The 25,534-nt window shown below is 43.4% G+C and overlaps 1 protein-coding gene across 4 annotated transcripts in view; it reads right to left on the reverse strand.

Moving 5' to 3' along the window:
- Window positions 1–25,534, reverse strand: part of ACOT7 (acyl-CoA thioesterase 7) — a 223,866-nt gene that overhangs the window by 11,414 nt on the left and 186,918 nt on the right. For all 4 annotated transcript variants that reach the window (XM_040429650.1, XM_040429665.1, XM_040429658.1 and 1 more), the window contains one exon: window positions 21,678–21,862. In XM_040429650.1, the coding sequence (XP_040285584.1) occupies window positions 21,678–21,862 (185 nt within the window). The remainder of the gene's footprint in view (window positions 1–21,677; window positions 21,863–25,534) is intronic.

The raw sequence follows: 25,534 nt of genomic DNA on the forward strand, positions 1-25,534 counted from the left end.
GGCTGAGGGGGTAAAAAGTGAGGAGCAGCAGTCGTTAGGGGCCATTTTGTCAAGTTAGCGCCCACCCAGCCGACCTGTGTGGAAGGCAGGAGGGCAGGAGGGAGTGGTGCAAGGGTGAAAAGGTGTTGAGTGAGGGTGAAGCGGGTTAGGAAAAGACTGTCACGGCAGTTTGGCGGTGGGAGGTCCTTGGAGTCGGTGTGATTCTATGGTAAGGAGGATGGGAGGGCCCTACAGCTGGGGCTGGACTCCCAGGATTGTTGGGCGGCTGTGGTGGAACCGTCAGGGTGAGCCATCAGGGGTGCCTCCGAGCTAGCGGTCAACGGCTGGGGGTAAGTCGGCTCACCTTGGCACGGTGGTTTTTGGGTTTCAGGGCTTCAAGGACCTCCCCCTCGGAAAGAAGGCATACATATTGTTTGGTGTGGCATTTTTTGGGGGTATTGTTATATTATTATTATTATTATTATTATTATTATTATTATATGTATGTTAGTAATAAATAGGCTTCTGTGGCCAAAATTAATCCTAAAGGCTGTGTCTGTGTCATTATTACAGTGTAGGGTTTGTACCGGGTATCAAATTATACTTTTACACCCGGATCGATTCGATACTGGGATTTGCCTTTTACCAATACTAGGCTGCGCTACTGAGCAGACTAGTATCAGAGCACATGGCGCGCGCTGCATGTTCTCCTCAGCAGCACAGTGGAAAAGCAGGCAGTTCCTCCCTCCCCATTGTGCGGCACCTGAGGGGTTAACTGCCGCGGATCGCAGCTCCCGGTCATAGAGGTCGGGTGCCGGGTATGCGATTCTCCAGCCAGCACCCACCCCCTGTATTTGTATTACAAGGTTAGTTATCTTCATCGGTGGCACAGTGCGCCCATCTCACCCCCCAACCCAAGTATTAAAAACATTGGTGGTGGAGTGTGCCCCCCCCAACCTCAGTATTATAATCATTGGTCGCGCAGTGCACCCCCCCAACCCCTCCAGTATTAAAGTCATTGGTGGCAGTGGCCACAGGGTCCCCTCCTCATTGGTGGTGCAGTGGCAGCTTCAGATCGGAGACCCAGCTGTGTGATTGTGGGCTCCAATCGGTTACCATGGCAGCTAGGATGCTACTGAAGCCCTGGCAAGGTCCCTGCTGCCGTGTGCACAAAGCACAGGGCATCAGGGACAGTGTGAAGTCATAGAGCTCTATTAGGGTTAACAGGACAAGGGTTCTAGCCCCTAAGGGGGCTAAAAGTTATAAAAAAATAAATAAAAAAATATTAAGTTTAAATCACTCCCTTTCTCAATATGACATATAAATATATATAAACAATAAATAAACATATTACATATCGCCACGTCCAAAAAGTCCAAGCTATTAAAATATAAAAAAATATCTCCTATGCGGTGAACGCCGTAACAGAAAAAAAACAAAAAAAAAACGCGCGATTCGCTATTTTTTAGTCACCCCCCCCCCCCCCCAAAAAAAAAAATTCTAATAAATAGGATAGGACTGTTCTATTATGGGCCGGACGTTCCATAAAATGCAGAATGCCCGCGGCTTTTTTGGCGTTTTAATTTTTTTTTGCGTGGTATCGAGTATCGCAATACTTTTTTATGGTATCAAAATTTGGGTATCGTGACAACCCTACTACAGTGTACAGAGGACTTAACCGTTTACACTCCTGTGTCCTGCTGAACTGCTTATACCGCTCTGTCTCCTCATCCAGCTTAGATCCTTCACGTTCTTCATTAAACGTCGGAAGACACCTAGAGGTGAGAGCTGCTATTTTTATCATTTGTCACACATAGGCAGCAGCATAGATCTCACGATATGTTCACAGCTCCTACGTTCCTTCATCTCATCACAATCACAGTACAATTTTAATATTTTCCAAAAACAAACCATGTACACGACCCCTGCCCCTTAAAAAAAGGGTACGTCTTCACAATACAGCTACCCCGGCAGCCAACAAGGGCTCTTGGCTGTTTATAACAGTCTGTGCCTGCTTTGTCTTAAATCGCAGCCTCTAAATGTCTATTTAAAGGAACAGTAGACTTCAAAGTGGAGGATAAAAGTTTGCTTTTTCATACCACTCAGTGGTGGGGCTTGTAAAAGGGGGTAGGATTTAGTATTACTTGCCTCTTGGTGCGATGCAGGCAAGCGCTATGTGGTGACATCACACCTGCTTCACCAAGCATGGGCTAGGTCAGTACTGAATATGGAGGTACTAAGAGGGTATGCCTGTGTGGGCACTGTGAGGGATATGGGGGCACTTATAGTGGCATCAAACTGTGTGGGGGCATAAGGATCACTCTGCTGTGTAGGGGACATTTATGGGAACATTCTACTGTGAGAGGGCACTAAGGGGCATCATACTGTGTGGGGGAGAGAACCATACTATGTTAAGGGCACTAAAGGGTATTACTCTCTAAGGGGATGTAAGGGGGCATAACTACTGTCTGGGGGCACTAAGGACATTCTTACATTGCTGGGACTGTAAGGGGGAATCACCACTTTGAAGGGGCATCCTTACTGTGTGGGGGGCACTAAGTGGGTATTCATACTGTGTATGGTGCACTATTATTGCGTGGGGACACAAAGGGTACTTGGCATGTATGGATAGGGATTGGGTGGGGTTAGAAGACGCAAGACTTATTGCTGCTGGTTTTGTCCCTCTGTATTTCTTGTGATGTAAGTAGCTGGATGCTGTGACTCATGGTGGATAATACTGCTGTACAGTACTTATGAGGACCATGATGGACCAGGAAGTCATACAAGGATGGAACTTGTGACTCTCACTTTCAGATCATGACATGTACTAAAACAGCAGAACTTGATGGATTAGTGTGATGGCAAAGCAGAGCCGAGTGAATGAATGCTGCATTGTCCCAGCATCTTTATACTGCTGTCAAACAAGACAGCTACACAAAGCGCTAACCTTGAAGCAGGGCTGAGTGGGATTACAATGGCAAGTGAACTTGGAAGATCTTATGATGAAGTGTGTAACAAGAACAGCAGATGTGTTTGGGAGTTAGCTGGTGAAATCAATCAGCTGGAAAAATGTCAAGAAGAAGACTATTATTATTTTTTTCTTCGAAGAAGCATTTCTTCCTAAACCAAGATGACCTTACATTTTTTGAGATGTATGAAGCCGTGACAGTGTTTACCATAAAAAAGCCAGGACCACAGCCTAACAGCTCTTCATACACAGTAGATTATCGTCGGCCGAACCTGCAGATTTCAATATAATAGGTATGGGGGCCTCCGAACTGTCCCCCAACCTAATCATGTTGAATTGCTGGATCCCTTTGGTCTGGCAGGAGATAAACCAACACTAGAGATGTCTGGCAGCAGCTTCCTCATGTCCTGCCACTGAAAACATGCTCAAAAGAGCATTGGGATGACAGCTACTGGAGATGTACAGGCAGTGATCAACTGAGTATGCTAGAGTTCTCCACTATGGGTCCCTATCTATAATGTCCATGGGTCATAGAGGGGGTCCCACTTAAAGTCATATGAAAATGGGTTGTCCCAATTGCTTAATGACTAGACATATCATAACCTCAGATCGTGTAAGCCCAAAGTGTGGGACCCCCATGGATCCCAATAATGGCAATGACCATTCCCAGGGGTGACCTGGGCATGCACACACAGTTAAGGGAATAGGATATTTAAAAACAGCCCAGTAAATGCCCATTTCCTCCAAAGTGGCTCTCCATTTTGGCTAATCGTAGAGAGGGTCCTGATTGGTCTCTTGCTGGAAAAATGAACCATGTCTGTCCTTATGGAACAAATTTTACAGTTACTTTCAGTAGTCCAAGGACGAAGTCTAATAAATTAGGGCTCCTGTGCAATAACAGTATAGTAGTCTTGCATTTTTCAGTTATTAAAATGATGTCAGTGTGCTACCGCACCATACAAAAACCATTAATTCAGGGCTCTCTCAGAAATTTAGAGAGTTCTTAATGTACAATCTAATATACAGAAGACATACTATTATTTTCTAAGCCCCTGCCCAGTTTGTCCATATGGTATGTCTGCCCCCTGAGTAAAACCTAAAAACCCATTGTAATATCACCAGTGAAAGCTCTAATGTAGTGACCGACTCAGCTCAGCTACATCTGAAACTTTGCAGTGGTGAATTATATTTGGAGTCAGTGCAGAATATGTTAACCCATTACAAACGTATGATAAATTCAAATGTCCATATATCTGACTGCTTGCGATGCAAGTTACTGATATATGAATGTTTCTGGATAACGATGTATACAAATCTCAGCCGGGACAGAGACGGAAAAATCCAGAATTTCGAATTGATGCCCATATAACCTTCCCTGTCAGCTTTGTAGGCTATTCTATTGTCCTATAAAGATATTCAGGGTCCCGTATTATACAATTTACATGTTGTCTTAAAAGCCACGCTGTGCTGTGGGATAAATTGGCCTGACCAGGCTGCTCGCTTCTCTCTGCTTGGAAATATCAGCATGTACAAATTGCTCATTTACATTCCTGCCCCTGATAAATCCCTTGAAGATCTGCTCGGAGCTGGAGGACTCATTTTATAATCTGTCAAATCTTGACAGGGTAACAAGGTTTCTGCTACAAAACAGAAGTAGCAATTTGTGAGTTTGTGCAATTATACCATGTATGGGTTTGCTGTCGAGCGCTTCACGTGGTGCAGTTGGGTGGTTCTTGATGATGGGAGACCCCTTCATTTCTTCCTTCAATAACTACCATCCACAGAAAATAAATGTATATGAATTGTATAAGACTTTACTTTATAAACTTCAAGATTGTATTGTATATTATGAGACTTTACTTATACTTCAAGAAGGGTTTTCTGTGATTTAGTGATGGCATATACTTAAGACTTTGGAGATGTAGGGGCCCGCATGAGCGCCACATCTCTTTACTGTTCATGAGCTAGTTCTGTTAATTTAGATGGTCCTTTTCAGTGGGGGTCAAGGAATCAGAACCCTTCATTGATGGCCTATACTGAGGTCATATCTATTACAGCCCTGGAGAACCCTTTAAAGGCATTCTTCGGGGGATGGGGGGGGGGGGGGTTCTCTACCTTCCTAGCCCATCTTGACGTGATGTGGGTAACCTCTTGGGCCAGAGATTTAGCAAGTGGGCATTTCCCATGTATATTGTAACTTAACTAAGTAAGTAGAGACCAGCAGGGGCTGGGAAAGTGTTGGAACTGGGTGGCAGAGGATCAGTGAGGCAAGTATAGCTTCTTTTATTTATTTTTTAACTACTCTGAGCCCTTTCCCAATAATGTTTTGCCCCTGGAGAACATCATTTAAAGGGGTTCTCCGGCATTGTAATATTTATGGCCTTTCCTTAGGATAAGCCATCAAAATTTGATCTATTGGGGTCCGACCTCTGTGACCCCCACTGATAAGGACAATGAAAGGGACCTTCTAAAGTTCCAGATCTAGCCATTTGTTTGGACAAGCTCAAACACTGAAGGGGAAGCGGCACTCATAGTGACCACCTATACTGTGCTGATCACCAGGGGGGGGTCCTAACAATTTCCCCCTTGGACAAACCTTTTAAGACTGGATAAAACATTTATCTTCTTCTCTAGTGTTTATCTAGTCAGTACAGACAGCAAAATAATGTACAAAGGATAAAATATTCTGGGCTTTCAGCAAATATTCCATAGTCTTGTGGGAATGACCAAGGGGAGGAGAGTTGCTAGCTGTGATTGGGACTGCGAGGCTTGGAATTATTACAAATTATAAGCACATGGCGGGTTTTTATTATGAATTACAATGATATCGAGAACATCATTCTTCTAATGGATGAAAAACAGAAAGGTGATCAGTCCTCTTTAACTGGTGGCCTTTGCTAGCAGTAGGTGGTCTATATACCCTTGTGTGTGGCTGTCATCAGCCCATTGACAATATCACTGTTCCTGAAACAACTCATAGAAAGCATCGTCTTCTATCTAGTACAGATATTGCAAATTAAGATAATAATAATGGTGTAATCATACTGTTCAACTAATATTTCTAACAAAATATGAAGAGGTGGAAAAAAAAAAAAGTCCTGACAAACTAAATTCTTGTCAACGAACACAGACCAAGGACAAAAGCGCCAGTCTAGCTGCAGCCTAACAAATGCCAGTACCTTAGCTCCGAGGCACCCTAAAGTAATTTCTAGGTCACAAATCATCGCTGGAATAATCTGGCCTAATCTTTCCCTCGTCCTCCTCCTCATCGCCTCAGGACACAAACATCTTTCATGCAGAAACCAGAGCAACAACAGCAGCAGCTCTCCGAAACCTGACTCTACAGTGGCAGCAAGATACCAGGTGAATCTAAGAGGAACAAGGGTACTTACAGGGGTTATCCTATCTGAATTATCCCTTTCCAAGTGACCTATTGGAGCATTTGGACATCATAGAAGCAAGTTCCCAGCTCAGGACGGCCTTCGATTAGACAGAGTTGAGAAGACTGGAGGACTTGATGTGACCATATATTACCTGGTTGTCCACTAACTTCAAATATGAACATGAGAAAAGGTTCCCTTATCAATAAGTGTGGTAGGATCACTGCATCCCAATTACTCTACAGTTGTTGTTATACCGCCAATTTGATAGCGCTCTCATGAAGCTGTACAACTAACGACTTCTCCTAGAAGAGTGTTTTTTACGCTTGGACAATCAATACTTAGTAAAAAGAACAATAAACTGATCAGTCTGCTGGTTAGCAATAAGATGTCATCTGTGGGGAAAAAAAAACTGGCATTAACTGTTCCATTTTTCTGCAGCACCACCACAGGGGAAATTAAGCATTACACAGTCCCCATTCAAAACCATGGGTTGTCTGTGTAATAGAGGGCAGGACAGGTCCTCCAAAGTGAGAGACACCCTTTGTAATCGCTCTCCACTCTGATGAAAAGATGAGGATCCTGAACAGAGGACACGCCAGCATGCTCTAAAAGGGTAACATGAAATGGGTTTTCTAAATTAGACAACCCGTTAAACATCACCATAAACATGGCATCCAATCTGTTATAAGTAGGAGGAGCCGAGCAGATTGAGTTTTCTGGAAAGATGCACTTTCTTGACTTAGGAGTCCAGTGGGCAGTCCTACTCACAGCTTTCCATGTATGACTATACATACAGATATAGTGTTCAACCCCTAGACTCCTAAATTACAAGCTTTACTGAATATTGTTCTATTGAATTATATACATATTAGTCTTCTCAGCATCTCCTGTTCTATAATATGATGCCCACAGACCAGACATCACATTCAATGTGATAGTTTCCCTTGGCCAAGTATGGATGTTTTTTTGTGTCAGTGTCTGTGATGGCAGATTTCTCCAATCATGGAAACGTAACCCCTCAGGTGCCTCAGTCAATAGCAATTGTGGCATATGAGAAGGCAGTCAGAGGCTCTAACCACCAATGGCCCCCCATGGCAAAATTGCTGGATGCAGACCTGCTATTGTAATCTTCCTATTAAGCCCTGCCTACGGCACATCACAATCATCATAGACTGCAGTACTAATGGTATAAGTGATCCAGCGATCGCATATTCAAATGTTTTTAAAAAATATACCTAAAAAGCAAAAGTATAAAAAATTTAAATTATAGCCCATTTCCAAATGTTAAAAATTAACTGCAGTAATGGGGAAAAAAAATGCCCAAATGGAAGTTTTTTGGTCACTTTGTCCATTGAATAAAATGTAATAAAAAGTGATAAAGTTATGAACTCCAATAAGAACTACAGCTCACTCAGCAAAAAATGCCCTTACACAGCGCTGTAGATTTAAATATAGAAATTTATAGTTGTCAGAATATGGTGACACAAAGCAATTTTTTTTCAATTTTTTTTTTAAAAGTAGTAATACACAAAAACAATATAAATTTAGTATCACTGTAGTCATACTGGTAGAAAAGAAACAAGCTACTTTTAGCATGCAGTGAACACACTGAATGAAACAAAAGGGAAAATGCCTATGATGCCTAGAGGTTAAGAATTGGAGATTTTGACATCAAATATGCCTGACACCTTCCCTTCACATCAGGAAGACTCAGGAGACCTCCATACACCTTAAAGGGGTTGTCTCATCTCCGACATTGGTGCCATATTGTTAGGATATGCTACCAATGTCAGATAGGTGGGACCCTCAAATTTAATGGAGAACAGCAGCGCATGCGTGACTGCCTTCCATTCATTTTTATGGGCGTTCCAAAAATATCCAAGTGCTTGCTCAGAGTGGTGGCCGCGCTTGTGCAGTGCTCTCTCCATTCATTTCTATAGGAATCCCAAAAATAGCCAAGTGCACTCGTTTGGCTATTTTTGGGACATCCATAGAAATGAACAGACAGCATGCCACGCAAGTGCGGTGTGCTCCCCTTCACTTTGCGGGCCCCATTCTCTAGATAGGAGCAGATTGCAGAGGTGGGACCTGCACTTATCTGATACTGGTGGCATATTCTAGCGATATGCCACCAATGTCTGAGGTGACAACCCCTTTAAATCCAGCTGAAATCAGAGGGTTCCAATGATTTATCTATTGTGTATGGGCATTGGTAGGGTGCCAGGAACAAGCCGTTCTCAATAAACGCACAGCTTGCTAAGGGTTAAAAAAGGAGGGGGAAAAAAGCTAAAAAAAAGTCTCAATCAATATCTCCTTGTTCTCAAATGGGTCCTCAAATGTTTTTTATTTATAGCAATTGTTCCATATCCCTAACAGACAATGTTTAATATTTATGAATATCCTCATTTCTGAGATATTATGCAATAATGTCATGCACTTGCATCATTTTTCACAGAGGTCTTAGATCCATGTTCGTCTGCTATAATTAGAGATGAGAACCAGAAAATGACCAGTTTTCCATTAGAATAATTTCCAAAAATAGTGCAAGCTAATGAGATCTTTTTAATGTGTGGAGCCTATCAGGTAATTAAAGCAAGGAATTCTGGGAGAAAGAAAAAAACTTTCAAACGGATGAAAATTGTTTCAGTTTAAATTATTAATCACTTGACAAGTAAATGAAGCTCATCTTTGGAGATAACATTGCGCTCCAATCAAGCCTTGGGATGACAGATAAATGTTAAAAATGTATGTATATATACACAGGGTTGGATTTTTGTGTCCACTCAAATCAGCAGTACATTTACACTGCAGGATAATCGCTAACAAGTGTTCTTATGCATGCTAGTTAGCGATTCTCTTTAGAATTCTCAGCCCGTGTAAAGGGCCCTTAAGACTTTATTGATGATATAGGGGTTGGGCCCCGAGAATACTTTATTCTTGAGGGCCTAAGGCATCGTCAGGATAGGTCACCAATATATGATCGGTAGGGTTTCGACTCCCAGCACTCAGCAGTTTGAAGAGACCATAGCGTGCCTGTGAATGCTACAGCCTCTTCCTAGGCCAGTGACGTCTTGTTCATTGGTCAATTGGCCTAAGTGTAGCTCAGTCCCATTCCAATACCAACCTCAGCCGCTATACAATGTACGGTGCTGTGCTTGGTAAGCTATAAGGAAGCCTCAACGCTCCTCAGAGTGCTTTGGCGTCTTCAAACAGCTGATAGGTGTGGGTAATGGAAACTGGACCTCTACCAATCAGATATTGAGGAACTATCCTAAGGATAGGCCATGAATATCAAAATCTCAGACAACCCCTTTATAGTAAAGCTTACCTGCTATTTATTCAGTACTTGCTTGTTGACTGCTTTTTAGGTAAGTTCCATTAGGGATCTGTTTAGCTACAGTGCCTAAAGGGGGCCTGAGGTAGTCTGAAGTCAATACATGGAGAGCGGATGTCCATTATAGAAAGGGCAGAATGATTATAAAGTACAGAATAACTAAACTGCCAGTACAAATAGGATTATTCCATTTATGCTCGGTAACGTGCTTTAGTTGCAGAAGTCTGGAGGGAGTTGCTTTAAATCACACCAGACCATTCCTGATGGATTCATGGAAGATCAATTACCATGAGCAAAAGTGAAGCCTCTGTTTGATCAAAATCGTATTTACTTTTCAGCATCTTGAAATGTGGGTGAATCAAAGCTAGAGTCTCTTGGAAGGTGATCTACAAAAGGCCATAAATGGAAGGTCTAGTTTGGTACAAACTGTTTCGACCCCATAATAATAGAGGGAGCTCTACCTGGGTTAAGGAGGAGGAGGATGGGGCATAATCCTATGATCTCCCACCATGGCCCCACAGCCTTAAGGTGCCTACCCTATAGTACTAGTATTGTTTCACTTCTCTTCCCCACAGCAACATGGGACAGGAAAGCCTGGAGCTGGCTGGTGTCCACACCTTTTCATCACTTAAGGTACTATTACACTAGCAGATGTCCTACACATCATGAAAAATGATCAAAGATGTAGCGACTCATTAGTGACAAAACTTTCGCTTTATTATACGCATCAATAATCGTCTTTTGATTTTAAATTGTTCACGGTTATTACATGTAAAGATGGTGGACAGATGCTTGGTCAACAGGTTGGTCTTCAGGTGGATTAAAACTTGTGACAATGGATGACGTTGTAGAGATGGGTGCACATCACATGATAACCACCTACTGTACCAACCATTGTATGCCCCATTCCCCATCCAGTAACGTATTTCCGGTTCAAGGAAACCAATGGAAAAAAACATGTAAATTTCAAAGACACAACTATTGCCACTCCCCCAAGTCACGAAGTGGATTAATACCAACTGGATGGCAACATATCATATGAACGGATCTATTAACTACAAACGATAATTTTATAGCATGCTGAAAGATCATGATGGGCGAGAAACGATCGATTTATCGCTCATCTGTCAATCATTTATACTTATTACATCACACGATTCCCGTCCATTTTTGCTTGCATGCATGAGAATCGGTACGATATTCACCCCGTGTAATAGAACCTTTACAGTGGAGATGGAATATCTATATGTGGATAGGGAGCTTTACACAGCTTCACAAGGAGGATAAGGCCAACCTGATCCTGTGGTCTCCAATGATGCATCCCACAGCCACAGGTACATACACCTTGACAGTAGTGTTTCATCCAAACTCTTTATCACCCCAGAACATGAAGTCATAGGGACATGCACTCAATATCTCAAACCACACGAGGAGAATATATAAAAATTGTGAACACTTTAATACGCTCCTTTAACGTATATCCACGGATATCAGAAGCGAGTCTTGGGGTGCATAGGTATACAACTTCCAACCATGCACGTTTCGGAGTGTTGACTCACTTCTTCAGTGGGTAGCCCACTTTTGATATCATGGATATATGTTAAAGGAGCGCACTATTAAGGAGCAGGAGAATCGCTCTATTGAATGATTTAATCACCATCTGTACCTCCTCCCCTTACTGAGGTCAAGGCTGCACCACCGGAGACCAATGCATTGAACACGTGGGATGCCGAACCTTAACCACGTGGGACGCCAGTTACTGCCCTTGGAGAACTACATTTAGCGCAGCCGGGAGGTGAGCTACCTCGGTCGGAGCGGTCTTCAGGAAGGAGGTAATAGAAAACCAGATATCGGCTGCTGAGTGGGACGCCACGCTGTAGCGGCATCATATGATAATATCACCCACTTTTATAAAGGGACTTTGCATATGCTTAACGTTCAATGACTCTATGGACACAGTGCTGTAATTAAATGGACACATATGCTGCTAGCGGTTTAAAATAAGGTCATATAGACTGTTCCGTTGATTTTTACAGCCAGTATATATCAAAGTAATATCACCAGCATATGGTTAAGATATACCATATGTGTGAACACACTATCATGAATCACATAGAGGACCAAAAGTGACAACAGTACAACTATATATCAACTGGTGAAAACTATTTCACATTCATCTGGGTTGTACTACTCACCCTGGAGACTGCATTGATACAATCACAACCTCTGTGACATCTTAAAGGGACATCATCATCCCAATAGCAACCACCTATAAAGGGGGAGCCATCTGTGTAAATTCTTTGAGACTGTATTCTATTGCTCCCACTTTTTAGGTTGCAGGAATTATTCTCATGTGGACTGCACCTTATTGGCCTGAACAATTGTTATCACTATATGTACCTACATTTAAACTCATTGTTTTAACATAGTTTTTACAGTGTCAAATACATTTAAAGTGTTCACAATTTTTATACTGTATATTCTCCTCGTGTGGTTTCAGATGTTGAGTGCCTGTTGCTCTGATTCAATTGTTTACATTTACTTGCATTTTTAATGGGTGTGTTAAATATGATAAGAGCACCAATCTCTACCTGTACGTGGGTGAGCCTCTATAACTACTATTTTTCAAGAAGTCATAGGGCTTCTTGGTGTCTAAGCTTCCCATCACTTGTAGGAAAAACGGGTGGCCTATATACTTAAAGTGGTTGGGTGGTATCTGTGGAGAGGGAGATCTCCGCCAGGATAGTTCATTCCACCTCTCACCCACCCTATCAGTATTGGGTCATGTCACGTCTCGCTACCATCCTGGGACAAGAAAGCACAAGACATGTTGCTGTCCACACCTTACAATCACCAATAGTGGCAATGAGTGGCCCAGACAACTACATTTTAACTTGGAAATGGGGTATCTGTGGAGGTTTCAGCGTTAAGATCTTACCAGACTGGGGGCGTGGCCAACTGCCGACATGGCCGGACGCGTCTAGGAGCAGCTCCTGCTCCCGCCATTGATCCTGAGCCATCCTGCAGCTTGTAACCAAGCTATCTCTCACCACAGCAGCGCCCAAGTGCTCCCGGCAGCCGTACATCACGCCATGAGCCCTAGCAAAGCACAGCAGGCAGCTGACCGCCTCAAAGAGTTTGCCCGGCAAGAGGCCCAACATGGCGCCGCCGTCCCCTCTTCCCCACGTGCACCGCAAACCAGAGGTCAGTCCGCGCACCAATCGCATGCTGAAGCCGAAGGGGAGCCTGAACTTACCCTGCAATCCTCCCACAGCCAGCTGATGGCAGCTATAATGGGGTGCCAATCGTCCCTCACAGGCAAGATAGAGGAGATCAGAGTGGACCTCGGTCTCCTGCGTCACGATTCACCCATTCTGGCTCTCCCTGATGATCTGGGATGCAATCATTCGTGGACAAGTACAAATGTTTCTTGACCTGAATAAGAATGAGAACGATATTTTCCTACTGTGGGATACCTTAAAAGCCTTTTTGCGTGGATGTATCAAGTCCTCTATTTTGTATATTAAGAAAACAGCTCGGCTTAAGGAGGAGGAGTTGAGCGCACACTGCAAAACCGCTGAACTTAAATATATCTCGGTTCCCACAGAGGAGAATAGACTAGATTGGATGCTGAAGGGCTATGTCTGCAGGAGAGGAGCGACCGTAAGCTGTTCTTCCTCAGGCAGCAGGTGTTTGAACACGGTAATAAAACAGGGAAGGTACTGGCCCAGGTCATGAGACGGAACACTATGGCCCCGCCGGTGTTGCGCATCCAGGATTCTGGTGGCGTCATAGTGGAGGAACCTAGGGGAATCTTAAATAGATTTAAAGAATTTTATCAAGAATTATATACTTCAAGGTCCCAATATACCACTTCTGAGCTTGCAGCATATCTTCGGGAGGTGTCTCATCCTCAATTATCTCCCCTGGATAGGGACTTCTTGATGAGAAGATTATGCTTGAAGAGATTAGAGTTGCCATTAAGGGGCTTAATCTAGGGAAAACCCCAGGCCCGGACGGTCTACCTCCAGTAATATTAGATGAGCCCACATTATCTCGCAACTTGGCTATGCAGCAAATAAACAGTTGCCCTTGGCCACCTTAGACACGGCCAAGGCGTTTGATTCCGTTGAGTGGCCATTTTTGTTACAAGTCTTGGAAAGTTTTGGTTTTGGTCTGATTTTTATTAAGTGGATCCAGGTACTGTACCAAAGACCTACAGCTAATATCTTAATTAATGGCTCCCTGTCAACTACCTTCCAACTACATCGTGGAACCAGACAAGGGTGCCACCTATCACCCCTGTTATTCGCAGTGGCCATAGAAAACCTTGCCCTTAGGGTCCGTCAGGATGACATTTTCAAGGGAATTTCTGTGGGGGGTAGGGAGGACAGATTGGGGTTATATGCGGACGACCTAATATTATATATGGATGAGGTAGAGGTGTCCTTACCAAGGGCGATTGAACTCATTGACCTCTTTGGCCATTATTCAGGTCTGCGAATTAATTGGTCTAAGTCTGCCCTCATGCCCTTGTGGCCCCCGAGCTGGCCTTCCATGTATCATAACTTGCTGGTAGTGGATCACTTTAAGTACTTGGGTTTCATTATTACCAAGGATCCCTCCTTATCCCACCAACTAAATATCGCCCACATTATATCTTATGCTACGGACAAGTTCAGGGCCTAGGCCACCCTTCCTCTATCCATTATGGGTAGATTAAACCTGATCAAGATGGTCCTCTTGCCCAAAGCACTGTATTTGTTGGAACACGCCTGCACCTCAATTCCGAGAGTTTTTTTGGACCGGCTGCATACTATTATGGCAGCTTTTGTGTGGGGTAGAGAAAGGAGGAAGTTGGCTTTGACTACTTTACAGAGGAGTTGGCAGCAGGGAGGGGCAGCTCTGCCTGACCTATTTTAGTATTTTCTAGCAGGTCAATTGCGATTCTTGTCCGCGTGGGTCTCTCAGTCTGCCCTTCCTAATTCAGAATTTTATTTGCAACACTATTTGCGGCTTTCTACCCTATGGCCTGTCCTAGAAAATCTTCAAGTAGTGATCAGCCGGCACTCCGTTCAAGAGGCGTGGTGCACGAGTCCGAGACAACAATCCCACTAGTATAGATAGACAAGACCGGCACTCACTTTTCCTTCTGTTGTTTAAATCTCTTTATTCGTCACATAAGAGATATTCTGTGACGCGCGTTTCGGCTACAATACGAGGCTTTCTCAAACAGATTATGCAATATCTCGTATTGTCGCCGAAACGCACGTCACAGAATATCTCTTATGTGACGAATAAAGAGATTTAAACAGCAGAAGAAAAAGTGAGTGCCGGTCTTGTCTATCTATACTAGAAAATCTTCAGTCAGTTTCCGGTCGAGTTGTACCGGCTCATAGACTGGAACATCAGGTATGGAAGGCCGCAAAACTTCAACAATACCACAACCTTCCTGATGCTGTTACACTATGGGACAATCCTATGTTTCCACATTTAATGCAATGTGAGGGGAGAACTGTTTCGGAAAATTACGCCATACTCACTCTAAGGGATTTGTATGATTATGGAATCTTGTTTTCATTTACCCAGCTTCAAGCGAAGGCAGGAGTTCTAAGGTCCCATTTTTACAGATACTTGCAGTTGCGACATGCTTTACATGTGCAGTTTCACAATAACACAAGGGCTATTTCCAAATATCCATTGATTGGTGTTCTTAAGACACAAGGTCCTAAGGGCATGATCTCAGCCTTATATACTCACCTTCTGGACCTTAAAATGCTTTCAAAACCCTTGCTAGTGGAGTCTAGATGGAAGGAACGGATACCTCATCTAACCACAGAAGAATGATCCGAGGCGTTGAATGCTCCAATGGGCTTTTCGCCTTCCCTCAATAATAGACTAGTACAGCTCTTTATACTCCATAGGAGTTACTTAACCCCAACCAGACTGTATAAAATGGGCAGGATTGACCACACCAGATGCCATAGATGCGCTCAAGTCAACACGGATTTTTGGCACCTACTGTGTGATTGCAGATTTATTCAGTCCTTTTGGAAGGCGGTTGTGGACACTTTGTCCACTATGATACCTGATGTTCTGCACTGCTGTCCCAAGATATGTCTTCTAGGTGTGGTGGAGAACGATAATCGTACATTATATGTATGCAACTTTTTGAGGGAAACTTTGTTTCTTGCCAGGAAAGCTATTGTGCTTCGGTGGATGGCGAATAGGCCACCCACACTAGGTCAATGGAAAGCACTAGTCAACCAAGTATTGCCCTTAGAAAAAATAATGTATGGCCATAGGAAAATGCCCCCAAAAATTTGAGAAGATTTGGGGTTCTTGGTGTTCTTCCCCATTAACAGTAACTCTGTCACACATGCATACTGCCTAGTGAACGCAACAGTGTATTTCCCGAGTCATGGCATCGCTTAACACTGCATTCATTTTTTCAGTCTTGATTCTTGGGATATGATAATGTCTCTGATATCTTATCTATGAATGCCGCTTATGGGAAAGTAAGATCTTAACAGATCTGATAGCCATCTCTCCTCGAATATTGTTCACACTTGTCTACATGTACACTGTGATGATATACTTTGTGACTATGTACCATTTCTTCTTGTTCTATTTCAATAAAATGAGTAAAAAAAAAAATAGAAAAGATCTTACCAGACTGTTAAGAGTATTGCAAATACTTTGGATAATAATGGGTGTATTAGTTTTCTTTGTTCTTTATTTCCTGGATGGAGCTCTATGGTACTGATTTAATTAATTTTAGCACTTTCTTGGGTGATGAAGCATGTCTGCTCTTATATCTACTTAAATCCTTTACATCTAAAGCATATTCTTATGAGGTGTGCAGATACTTGTGAAGTACGTGTAACAGAAGTCAGCCTTTCAGGGCTCTTATCAGCTTAATTAGACATTTCTTAAATGGATTATAGCATGCATTTTACAGTATGTGTTATAGATTTAATGAATGGATAATTAAGTCCTATTTGGAGGTGCCAACCGGTCTCCCTTCTACGGACATTGACGCATTACCCAATGTCTAATCATGCTTCCAAATGCAAAATCACAGTAAATAAGAAAACATCCCCTCGCATATTTTACTTAAAGGGAAATTCCTGTTCAATATCTCAATTTACTTAATAGGGATAGTATGTTATTTCTGTTCATAGGAGCAGTTTTATAGTAGTTACCAGTATATCCTTGTACGTAGGCAGCATTATTATACTAATTATATTCGTATACATAGGGAACAGTATTTTAGTAGTCATAACCTTTTACATCAAGGACAGTATTATAGCAGCTATATTATTGTACATAGTAAGCAGTATTATAGTAGTTATATTCTTGTACATAGGAGCAGTATTATAGTAGTTATATTCTAGTACATAGGAGCAGTATTATAGTAGTTATATTCTTGTACAAAGGAGCAGTATTATATTAGTTATATTCTTTTACATAGGAGGCAGTATTATATTAGTTATATTCTTGTACATAGGAGGTTGTATTATAGTAGTTATATTCTTGTACATAGGAGGCAGTATTATAGTAGTTATATTCTTGTACACAGGAGGCAGTATTATATTAGTTATATTCTTGTACATAGGAGGCAGTATTATAGTAGTTATATTCTTGTATGTAGGATGCAGAATTATAGTACTTAAATTCTTGTACATAGCAAGCAGTATTCTAGTAGTTATACTCTTGTCCATAGTAGCAGTATTATAGCAGGTACATTGGGACAGTATTATAGAAGTTATGTTCTTAAACATGGGAAGTAGTATTATATATTCATGTACATAGGGGCCAGTATTTTAGTCTACTAGTATCATAGTAGTACAGATATTTCTTCAGATTACTCTTCTAAAGTGAAAACCATATTAAAGAACTAATGTCCATTATTTTGTCACTGATCATATATTGCATTGGTGGAGTGTGAGATCACTTATTGCATTTATTTCATGTGCCCTTGCTATACAGGCCTGAGGGACTCTCGGTAATGTGGAATGAATTTTAATGAAGCTTGCAGCGGTGTATTTATAGCCTGTTTGCATTGTAAGCTCTTCTGTTTCATATAAATCCATGTATAATCCCAGCAAGTATCTGCCCTTGTTTATGAAATGCAAACGACATCAACTGACATCTCTCGAGTTGGAAAAAACATTAAGCAATTCCTTAAAGGGCGCTTCCCTCACAAAACAAAAACAGCCTCTTTGAAACAAGAGTGTCCTGTGTAGAAACGCCCCGTTTGTGAGCGCGATTTCCTGTTAAGGACATGCTCATTTCACAGGAGCGTACGGCATTATAATGGTTTATAATGCTGTGTGTCTCTGATTGACCTTACTTCTACAGAATTATACTGACATAATGCTGTCAGTATAATTCTGTAGAAGTGAAGTCATGCAGAGAGACACAGCATTATAAATCATGATAATGATTTGCAGTTCTGCGAAACGAGCATTGTCCATAACGGGAAACCATGCTGTGTGTGAGTGCACAGGGCGCGCTTGTCTGAAAGAGGCCTAAACCGGTAAATGTAAGTTCTTTAGTTGATGTTCACTGTCAGTTTCTATTAAGGCTACTTTCACACTAGCGTTCGGGTGTCCGCTCGTGCGCACCGTTTGAAGGGGCTCACGAGCGGCCCCGAACGCATCCGTCTGGCCCCAATGCATTCTCAGTGGAGGCGGATCCACTGAGAATGCATCCGCCTGCCAGCGCTCAGCCTCCGCTCCGCTCAGTGAGCGGACACCTGAACGCTGCTTGCAGCGTTCGGGTGTCCACCTGGCCGTGCGGAGGCGAGCGGATCCGTCCAGACTTACAATGTAAGTCAATGGGGACGGATCCGCTTGAAGATGACACAATATGGCTCAATCTTCAAGCGGATCCGTTCCCTATTGACTTTCAATGTAAAGTCTGAATGGATCCGCTCAGACAACTTTCACACTTAGAAAATTTTCTAAGTTTTAATGCAGACGCATCCGTTCTGAACGGATGCGAACGTCTGCATTATCGGAGCGGATCCGTCTGATGAAACATCAGACGGATCCGCTCCGAACGCTAGTGTGAAAGTAGCCTTAGCTGTCTCATCGCTTTATCTGGAAAAGGTGGGTGACAACCAGCATGGCTGGCCTTTAATTTCCCATGTGGGTGAATTCCAGACATGAACTTATTTGCTTTTGAAGAACTGCTTCAGAGAGATAACTTTCCCATGTAAGTGTTGCCACTTAAAATATAGACCATGCCCCAAACACCCCCAGCGTAATGCCCTTGAACACATAACAGTGACTCAAATGGCCCCCATAATTAGTGACAGGAACAGTGACTCCATAACTAGTGACAACCATAGTGTATTTAAACTAATGATATCCATAGTGCCCAGGGGTGGACTGGGAACTTAAAGTGGCCCTGGAAAAAATACTAAAAGTGGCCCCGTTTTGTAGTTGGGTCCAAATTGATGGAATGCAGGGACAGCAATAACATACTGTGGCACATTATACAACCCTAATAAAGCCAAATACCACAGTCCATCACAAAATACATCCCCAAAAACTTCCACTGGCCGGCCATAAGAAGGGCTTAGGCGGCCCCCTGGGCATCAGCCCAACGGGAAATTTACCTGTAAGCTCTACGGCCAACCCACCCCTGGTTGTACACAATGTATATTCCTGACCCCGATGTTGACACAAATTAATTGACAGTTAATTGTCCAATATAAGTGAGATTGTCTTCTGCTGGACCTTTGGGGCCCATTATTGTGTCAGGATCGGCTCAGTAATAAATCGTATGGTACTTTGGAGGGAGAGTCCAACCCAGGCCAATCCATATCAGAGAAGGTGGAGGAATCCGGAAGCCAAGGTCCAGGATGGATGGATGGTAGATCGAGATAGATTAGATAGATAGATTAGATAGATAGATAGATAGATAGATAGATATGAGATATATAGATAGATGAGGGTCTTGAAGCTCTTCCTGTGCCACAGGTTGGGAATGGAGAAGCAAAATTTGCCATTGTTGTATAGTGCCCCAATAACACTAACATCCCCTCAAAACTAAAAACAGTCAGAGCCTCCATAATAGTGACAGTCACAGTGGCCCCACAACAATGACAGCCAACATGTCTCTCAAATAGTGCCAGAGCCAATGTCTCATAAACAAGTGCTATGTACAGTACCCCTTTAATGTGCCAGCCACAGTGCCCCCTCAGTGGTCATGACACCATTGGTAGTATACTGACATTAGCAGGGACCGGGGTTTGTTAATCCGGTAAGCCTACTCTTCAGGGAGTCTACGAGAACTTTCCTTTTTATAGAAGTCTCCTGGCTTTTAAAAGAGCATGGGGATATATAGATTTGCTAATCAGGAATCTAGGAAACCTGGGTGATAATTCGTGGAACACATATTGGCCCAGAGTTACTAACCCTCTGTAATTTATAAAGAGAGTAAACAGACAAACTGCGCCAAATTTATTCGTGGTTGAATCTGGTGCATTTTTTGACTATTTAGTCTAGTTCTTAATGCCTATTTGTTGCTTTAGCTTGTGCCAAAAATCTGTACACATGCCCCCAAAATGTATCCACATGTTCTGAAAATCTGTCCACCAAAAGCGTTAGATCAACTCTAAATTGATCCAATCTGAGCCACTTTTCTGCGCCAGCAACGTGGATTTCAGCTTCATAAATCCATCTATAAAATAGGCAAAAACTGATCAGACCCACATTCTTGTTTAAAACTGTGAAACTTGAGAATGTCGGGTCATTCTTCTTGGTGCAGCTGAATAATAAAGTGTCTAAGGCCTCTTTCACACTTGCGTTGTCCGGATCCGGCGTGTACTCCACTTGCCGGAATTACACGCCGGATCCGGAAAAACGCAAGTGTACTGAAAGCATTTGAAGACGGAACCGTCTTCCAAATGCGTTCAGTGTTACTATGGCACCCAGGACGCTATTAAAGTCCTGGTTGCCATAGTAGGAGCGGGGAGCGGGGGAGCGGTATACTTACAGTCCGTGCGGCTCCCGGGGCGCTCCAGAGTGACGTCAGAGCGCCCCATGCGCATGGATGACGTGTCCAATGCGATCACATGATCCATGCGCTTGGGGCGCCCTGACGTCACTCTGGAGCGCCCCGGGAGCCGCACGGACGGTAAGTATGCTGCTCCCCCGCTCCCCGCTACACTTACCATGGCTGTCAGGACTTTAGCGTCCCGGCAGCCATGGTAACCACTCTGAAAAAGCTAAATGTCGGCTCCGGCAATGCGCCGAAACGACGTTTAGCTTAAGGCCGGATCCGGATCAATGCCTTTCAATGGGCATTAATTCCGGATCCGGCCTTGCGGCAAGTGTTACGGATTTTTGGCCGGAGCAAAAAGCGCAGCATGCTGCGGTATTTTCTCCGGCCAAAAAACGTTCCGTTCCGGAACTGAAGACATCCTGATGCATCCTGAACGGATTTCTCTCCATTCAGAATGCATTAGGATAATCCTGATCAGGATTCTTCCGGCATAGAGCCCCGACGACGGAACTCTATGCCGGAAGACAAGAACGCAGGTGTGAAAGAGCCCTAAAATGAGAGGTGCCAAAAGTTTGCAAACAATGTCTCGAAAGTGACAAGCTTAGGCCTCATGCACACGACTGTTGGGTGTTTTGCGGTCCGCAAATCGCGGATCCGCAAAACACGGATGGTGTCCGCGTGCGTTCCGCAATTTGCGGAACGGCACGGACAGCGTTTAATATAACTGCCTATAGGACAGGTTATATTTTTTTTGCGGACCATGGAACGGAGCAACGGATGCGGACAGCACACGGAGTTCTGTCTGCATCTTTTGTGGCCCCATTGAAGTGAATGGGCCCGCATCCGAGCCGCCAAAACTGCGACTCGGATGCGGACCAAATGAACGGCCGTGTGCATGAGGCCTAAGTGTGGGTCTAGATATGTGAAAGGGCTGAAAGAATTTTTGATAACTCAGCAGTAGAGGATAACTGGGCACAAAACAGATAGTACTCACCACAATCTGTGGAACAGGGAGAGGTTTGGCATCTTTGCTGAGAGAGACATAAGTGAAGAAGGCGCTGACTGCTCTGTATTGCTCCTGGGTGTCACCAACTAATTTGTCTGCATCCACAAACACCTCAATCTCCATGGACTTGTTACTAGTGAATGTCATACGGCCAGACACTGTAATGATGCAACCTGAAAGGTGGAGAAGATGTGTTAGTAACATACAACATCTAAGGTTCACGTTATACCAATTATATTCCTCCCATTTGCTGAGGATGTAAAATAACTCGAGGATGTGTACACTTGTGACACCATTTCTTTATTCCACAGCATCTAAAATAAAATTGAAGCAACTTTGCAAACAGTCTCCCTTAAAGGGCATCTGTCAGCAGATTTGTACCTATGAAACTGGCTGACCTGTTACATGTGCACTTGGCAGCTGAAGGCATCTGTGTTGGTCCCATGTTCATATGTGCCCTGTGGCGAAAACAACCTCGCCACGGTGTTTTGGAGGGGGCTGTTTGCCAGCCTCTTGCCCCAGGATTATGGCCCATACTAACTTAGAAGGAGAAGACAGACCGGCAGGGACCGAACTGTTTTGAGCAGGAAAGCCATGCTTGCGGCCGGCCAAATGTGACTTCCATGGAATTCGGGAACCCCTGCTCGGATCTGGGTGATTTTTTGGATATGTTGTTCACCCAGGTAAGAGCTATCCATGGATGTATACATTATGGGGATGTGTGGGGTTTTGAGGTGTTTTCTGTGTGTTGGGAAAAATGTGTGTTTTCTGTCTGGTAGTGATTAAGTTAGCCCATTACGTTTGGTAATTGTATTTTGTGGATTGCGTCTCAGACAATGCCAGTGTGTTAGTTAATTGCGTCTCAGACAATGCTCATTGTATTTTGTTGATTGCGTTACAGACAGAGGGAAGGGGATTTTGTGTACAATTGCTGGGAGGGTTTCAATACTGTAAATGCATGTGATTGGCTAAAATATAAACTGTCACAGTCTTTTATAAGGGCCCCAGGGGGAGTGTCCCTTGCTAGGAGACCTGCATAAAAGGCTGAAAAATAACCCATTAAAGAGTTCCTGCTTTGCCCCTTTATGAAGTCTTGGCTCATGTTTGGGGGATGGGATAACTACAGTCTTGGGGATTGCTATATCATAATACTCCCCTGAGTATAAGCTCTTGTAAGAGCTTGTTCCTGGTTCCTGTCTCTGCATTTAGGAGAGGTTTACCCACTGGAGCCTGGAGCCTTGTCGTAGGTCCAGGGTGGGTAGGAGACGGCGAGACCTCCACCAAGCTTCGGCGGTTCGTGGGGTCTGCAGTGCTGACGGTGTCAAGTGGAGTGCTTGGAGTCCTCTGGAAGCACTAGGAGCATCTATCAATGGAGGTACCCGGTCGGGGTGCCAGGCGTTTTGTTACATGCCCACATTGCTAAGAAAAATTAAGTTTTAATATCTGAAAATGATCCTCTGGGACCAACAGGGGAGTTGCCGTTACACCTAGAGGCTCTGCTCTCTCTGCAACTGCCACGCCCTCTGCACTTTTGGAGATTAACAGGGCCAGGTGTGTTCACATTTGCATTGCCTGGCCCTGTCAAAGTACAGAGGGGAGGGTAGTTGCAGAGAGAGCTGAGCCTCTAGGTGTAACAGCAACGCCCCCCGTGTTCATAGAGGCTAATTTGCATATATTAAAACTTCATTTTCATGTGCTGTTTTACTATGTGCATCCTGATTAGAATAAAAGTTTATTAAAAACAAAACAAAAAAACTTTGTTTCTCATCAATGTGGGCACATGAACATGGGACCAACACAGACGTCTTCAGCCTTCAAGCGCATATCCAACAGGTCAGCCGGTTTCACAGGTACAAATCTGCTGATTGATGCCCTTCAAAAGTCTACTACCATTTTGTGCCTACAGCTCCTATGCAGACCTATGTGTCTCCATGGACACATAACTCCACACCCTCTGTCCCTTTTTCCTGCTTATCTACAGATAGTAGAAGACAGTAGATGAAAGAGGATAAGGCAAGGCAGCAGGCCCAGACTACATAGTGTTTGTAGTCTGTAGCCATGGAAACACATGTCTTTTTAGGAACTTTATGCAGCAAATGGTAGGATATTTTAGACATCTTGTTTCATTTTTATGTTCGATGCATTGAAGCAAAATAAAATACCCTTGTAAGAACCCTTTGCAATTATTTCTTGGCAATGGTTCTACTCTTGATCATCTTCTCCTGGGGTCAAGTGGCAACTAGTATAATAAGCACCATCTTGCAATAGTGATCGGAATATAGGAAATGGAAATAAAAATCCAATAATCCAAAACATTTGATAATCTGACACTTTCTTTTCCTAACGGTGCTGGATTATCGGAGACGTAAAGTGCTTTCATCAGTAAACTTCAGAACATCTAAACATTGGACATGTGGCTCTGATAACAGCAAAATGAGTCAAGCTGGAAAGGTTTGCCAAAACTCCAGCCTTCTCCAGGGCATTTTAATAGATTTAGACCGTGCTCCTTGCATGGTATGGCTGTGACAATCTGTGCTACGCGCTCTCTCTCGCCGCGTTCCTTCGATCTCCTGATACAACAGAAGCAAAAAAAGACGCCCAGTTTCCTGTTTGCTGGCAGACATTACTTTAGTTGCATTTTTGTATTAAAATTTAAGCATTCGTTGAAGATTCGCTACATGGGAGAAGAAAACTTATGAAAACAACATGTAGGTGCCGGCTTCCATAATTAAAAACACGGGGGATTCAATTAGAAAGGGAAGACATGAAATGTAATATGAATATTTAAAGGCAGTAAAAGAATTGCAGAACTTTACACACGGGTAGATGTGCAGGACAGATGGCCCACAAGATGGGAGATATAACTCTGAGATGAGCGGTAAAGCCTAGGGAGTATGGGCTCCCGATGAGGGGTTCAGACCACGGGACACAGACAGGTGGTGGTGAAAAGTAGCATTTGAAGTTGCATTTTCTGGGGCCTGGATTTTGAAAATCCATCTACAAAACTCAATTTGGAAGCTGCATGTTTTTTTTTTCCAACTTTTTTTTCCCGCACGTTTCTTAATTTATTTTTTTATGCGTGTTTTTAACCAATGGGTGTTTACTTCGGTACAAAACTGCATTTTCAGCTCATGGTTTCTGGTGCACAGAAAATGCACAAAAATATGCAGACATGAATGGAGCGGTATCTTGACACTTCCCAATAATTTCAATGGGAGATTCAGAGCAGATTTTGCCCAAAGATAGGGATTGCTGCTTCCTTTTCCACATAGAAAAAAAAAAAGTGATGATTCCCATTGAAATGAAAGGGAGAATGTTTTGAGGAGTTTTTGGAGGGGATGTTGAGTCAGAAACATGCCAAAATCAGCACCAAAAAAAGTGAGCTAGCCTTTAGGGTTAGGGTTGTCAGTGGTAGACATAGGGTTCTTATGAGGATCGTTTGGAGGCAGAGCCCATGGATATGTGTTATTTGGTGTAATTTCTAAATGCTTATTTCGGTGTACAGCCTGCCCCCCATGATGCACCTTTCTACATATCATCTCTGTCAGGCCTCTTCCACACGGCCATGCGGCTGCCGCGATGGATCCAGACCCATTCAACTTGAATGGGTCTGTGATCTGTCTGCACCGCAAAAAAATAGAAGTTCTATTTTTTTGGGGTGCGGCACCCCACGGAATTACTACGGAACCTTTCCACATTGCACCTTCCGTGATGCGGTGCGCACATGCCGCAATACGGGCCATGACCGGCAACAGCCGTGTGCATGAGGCCTTAATCAACCTACACGTAAGATGGCTGAAAATGCTCTAAACCCCACTTAGAAGATAATGTATCCTTGTACAGTT

This window comes from Bufo bufo, chromosome 1 (genome assembly GCF_905171765.1).
Source record: "Bufo bufo chromosome 1, aBufBuf1.1, whole genome shotgun sequence".
Lineage (NCBI taxonomy): Eukaryota > Metazoa > Chordata > Amphibia > Anura > Bufonidae > Bufo > Bufo bufo.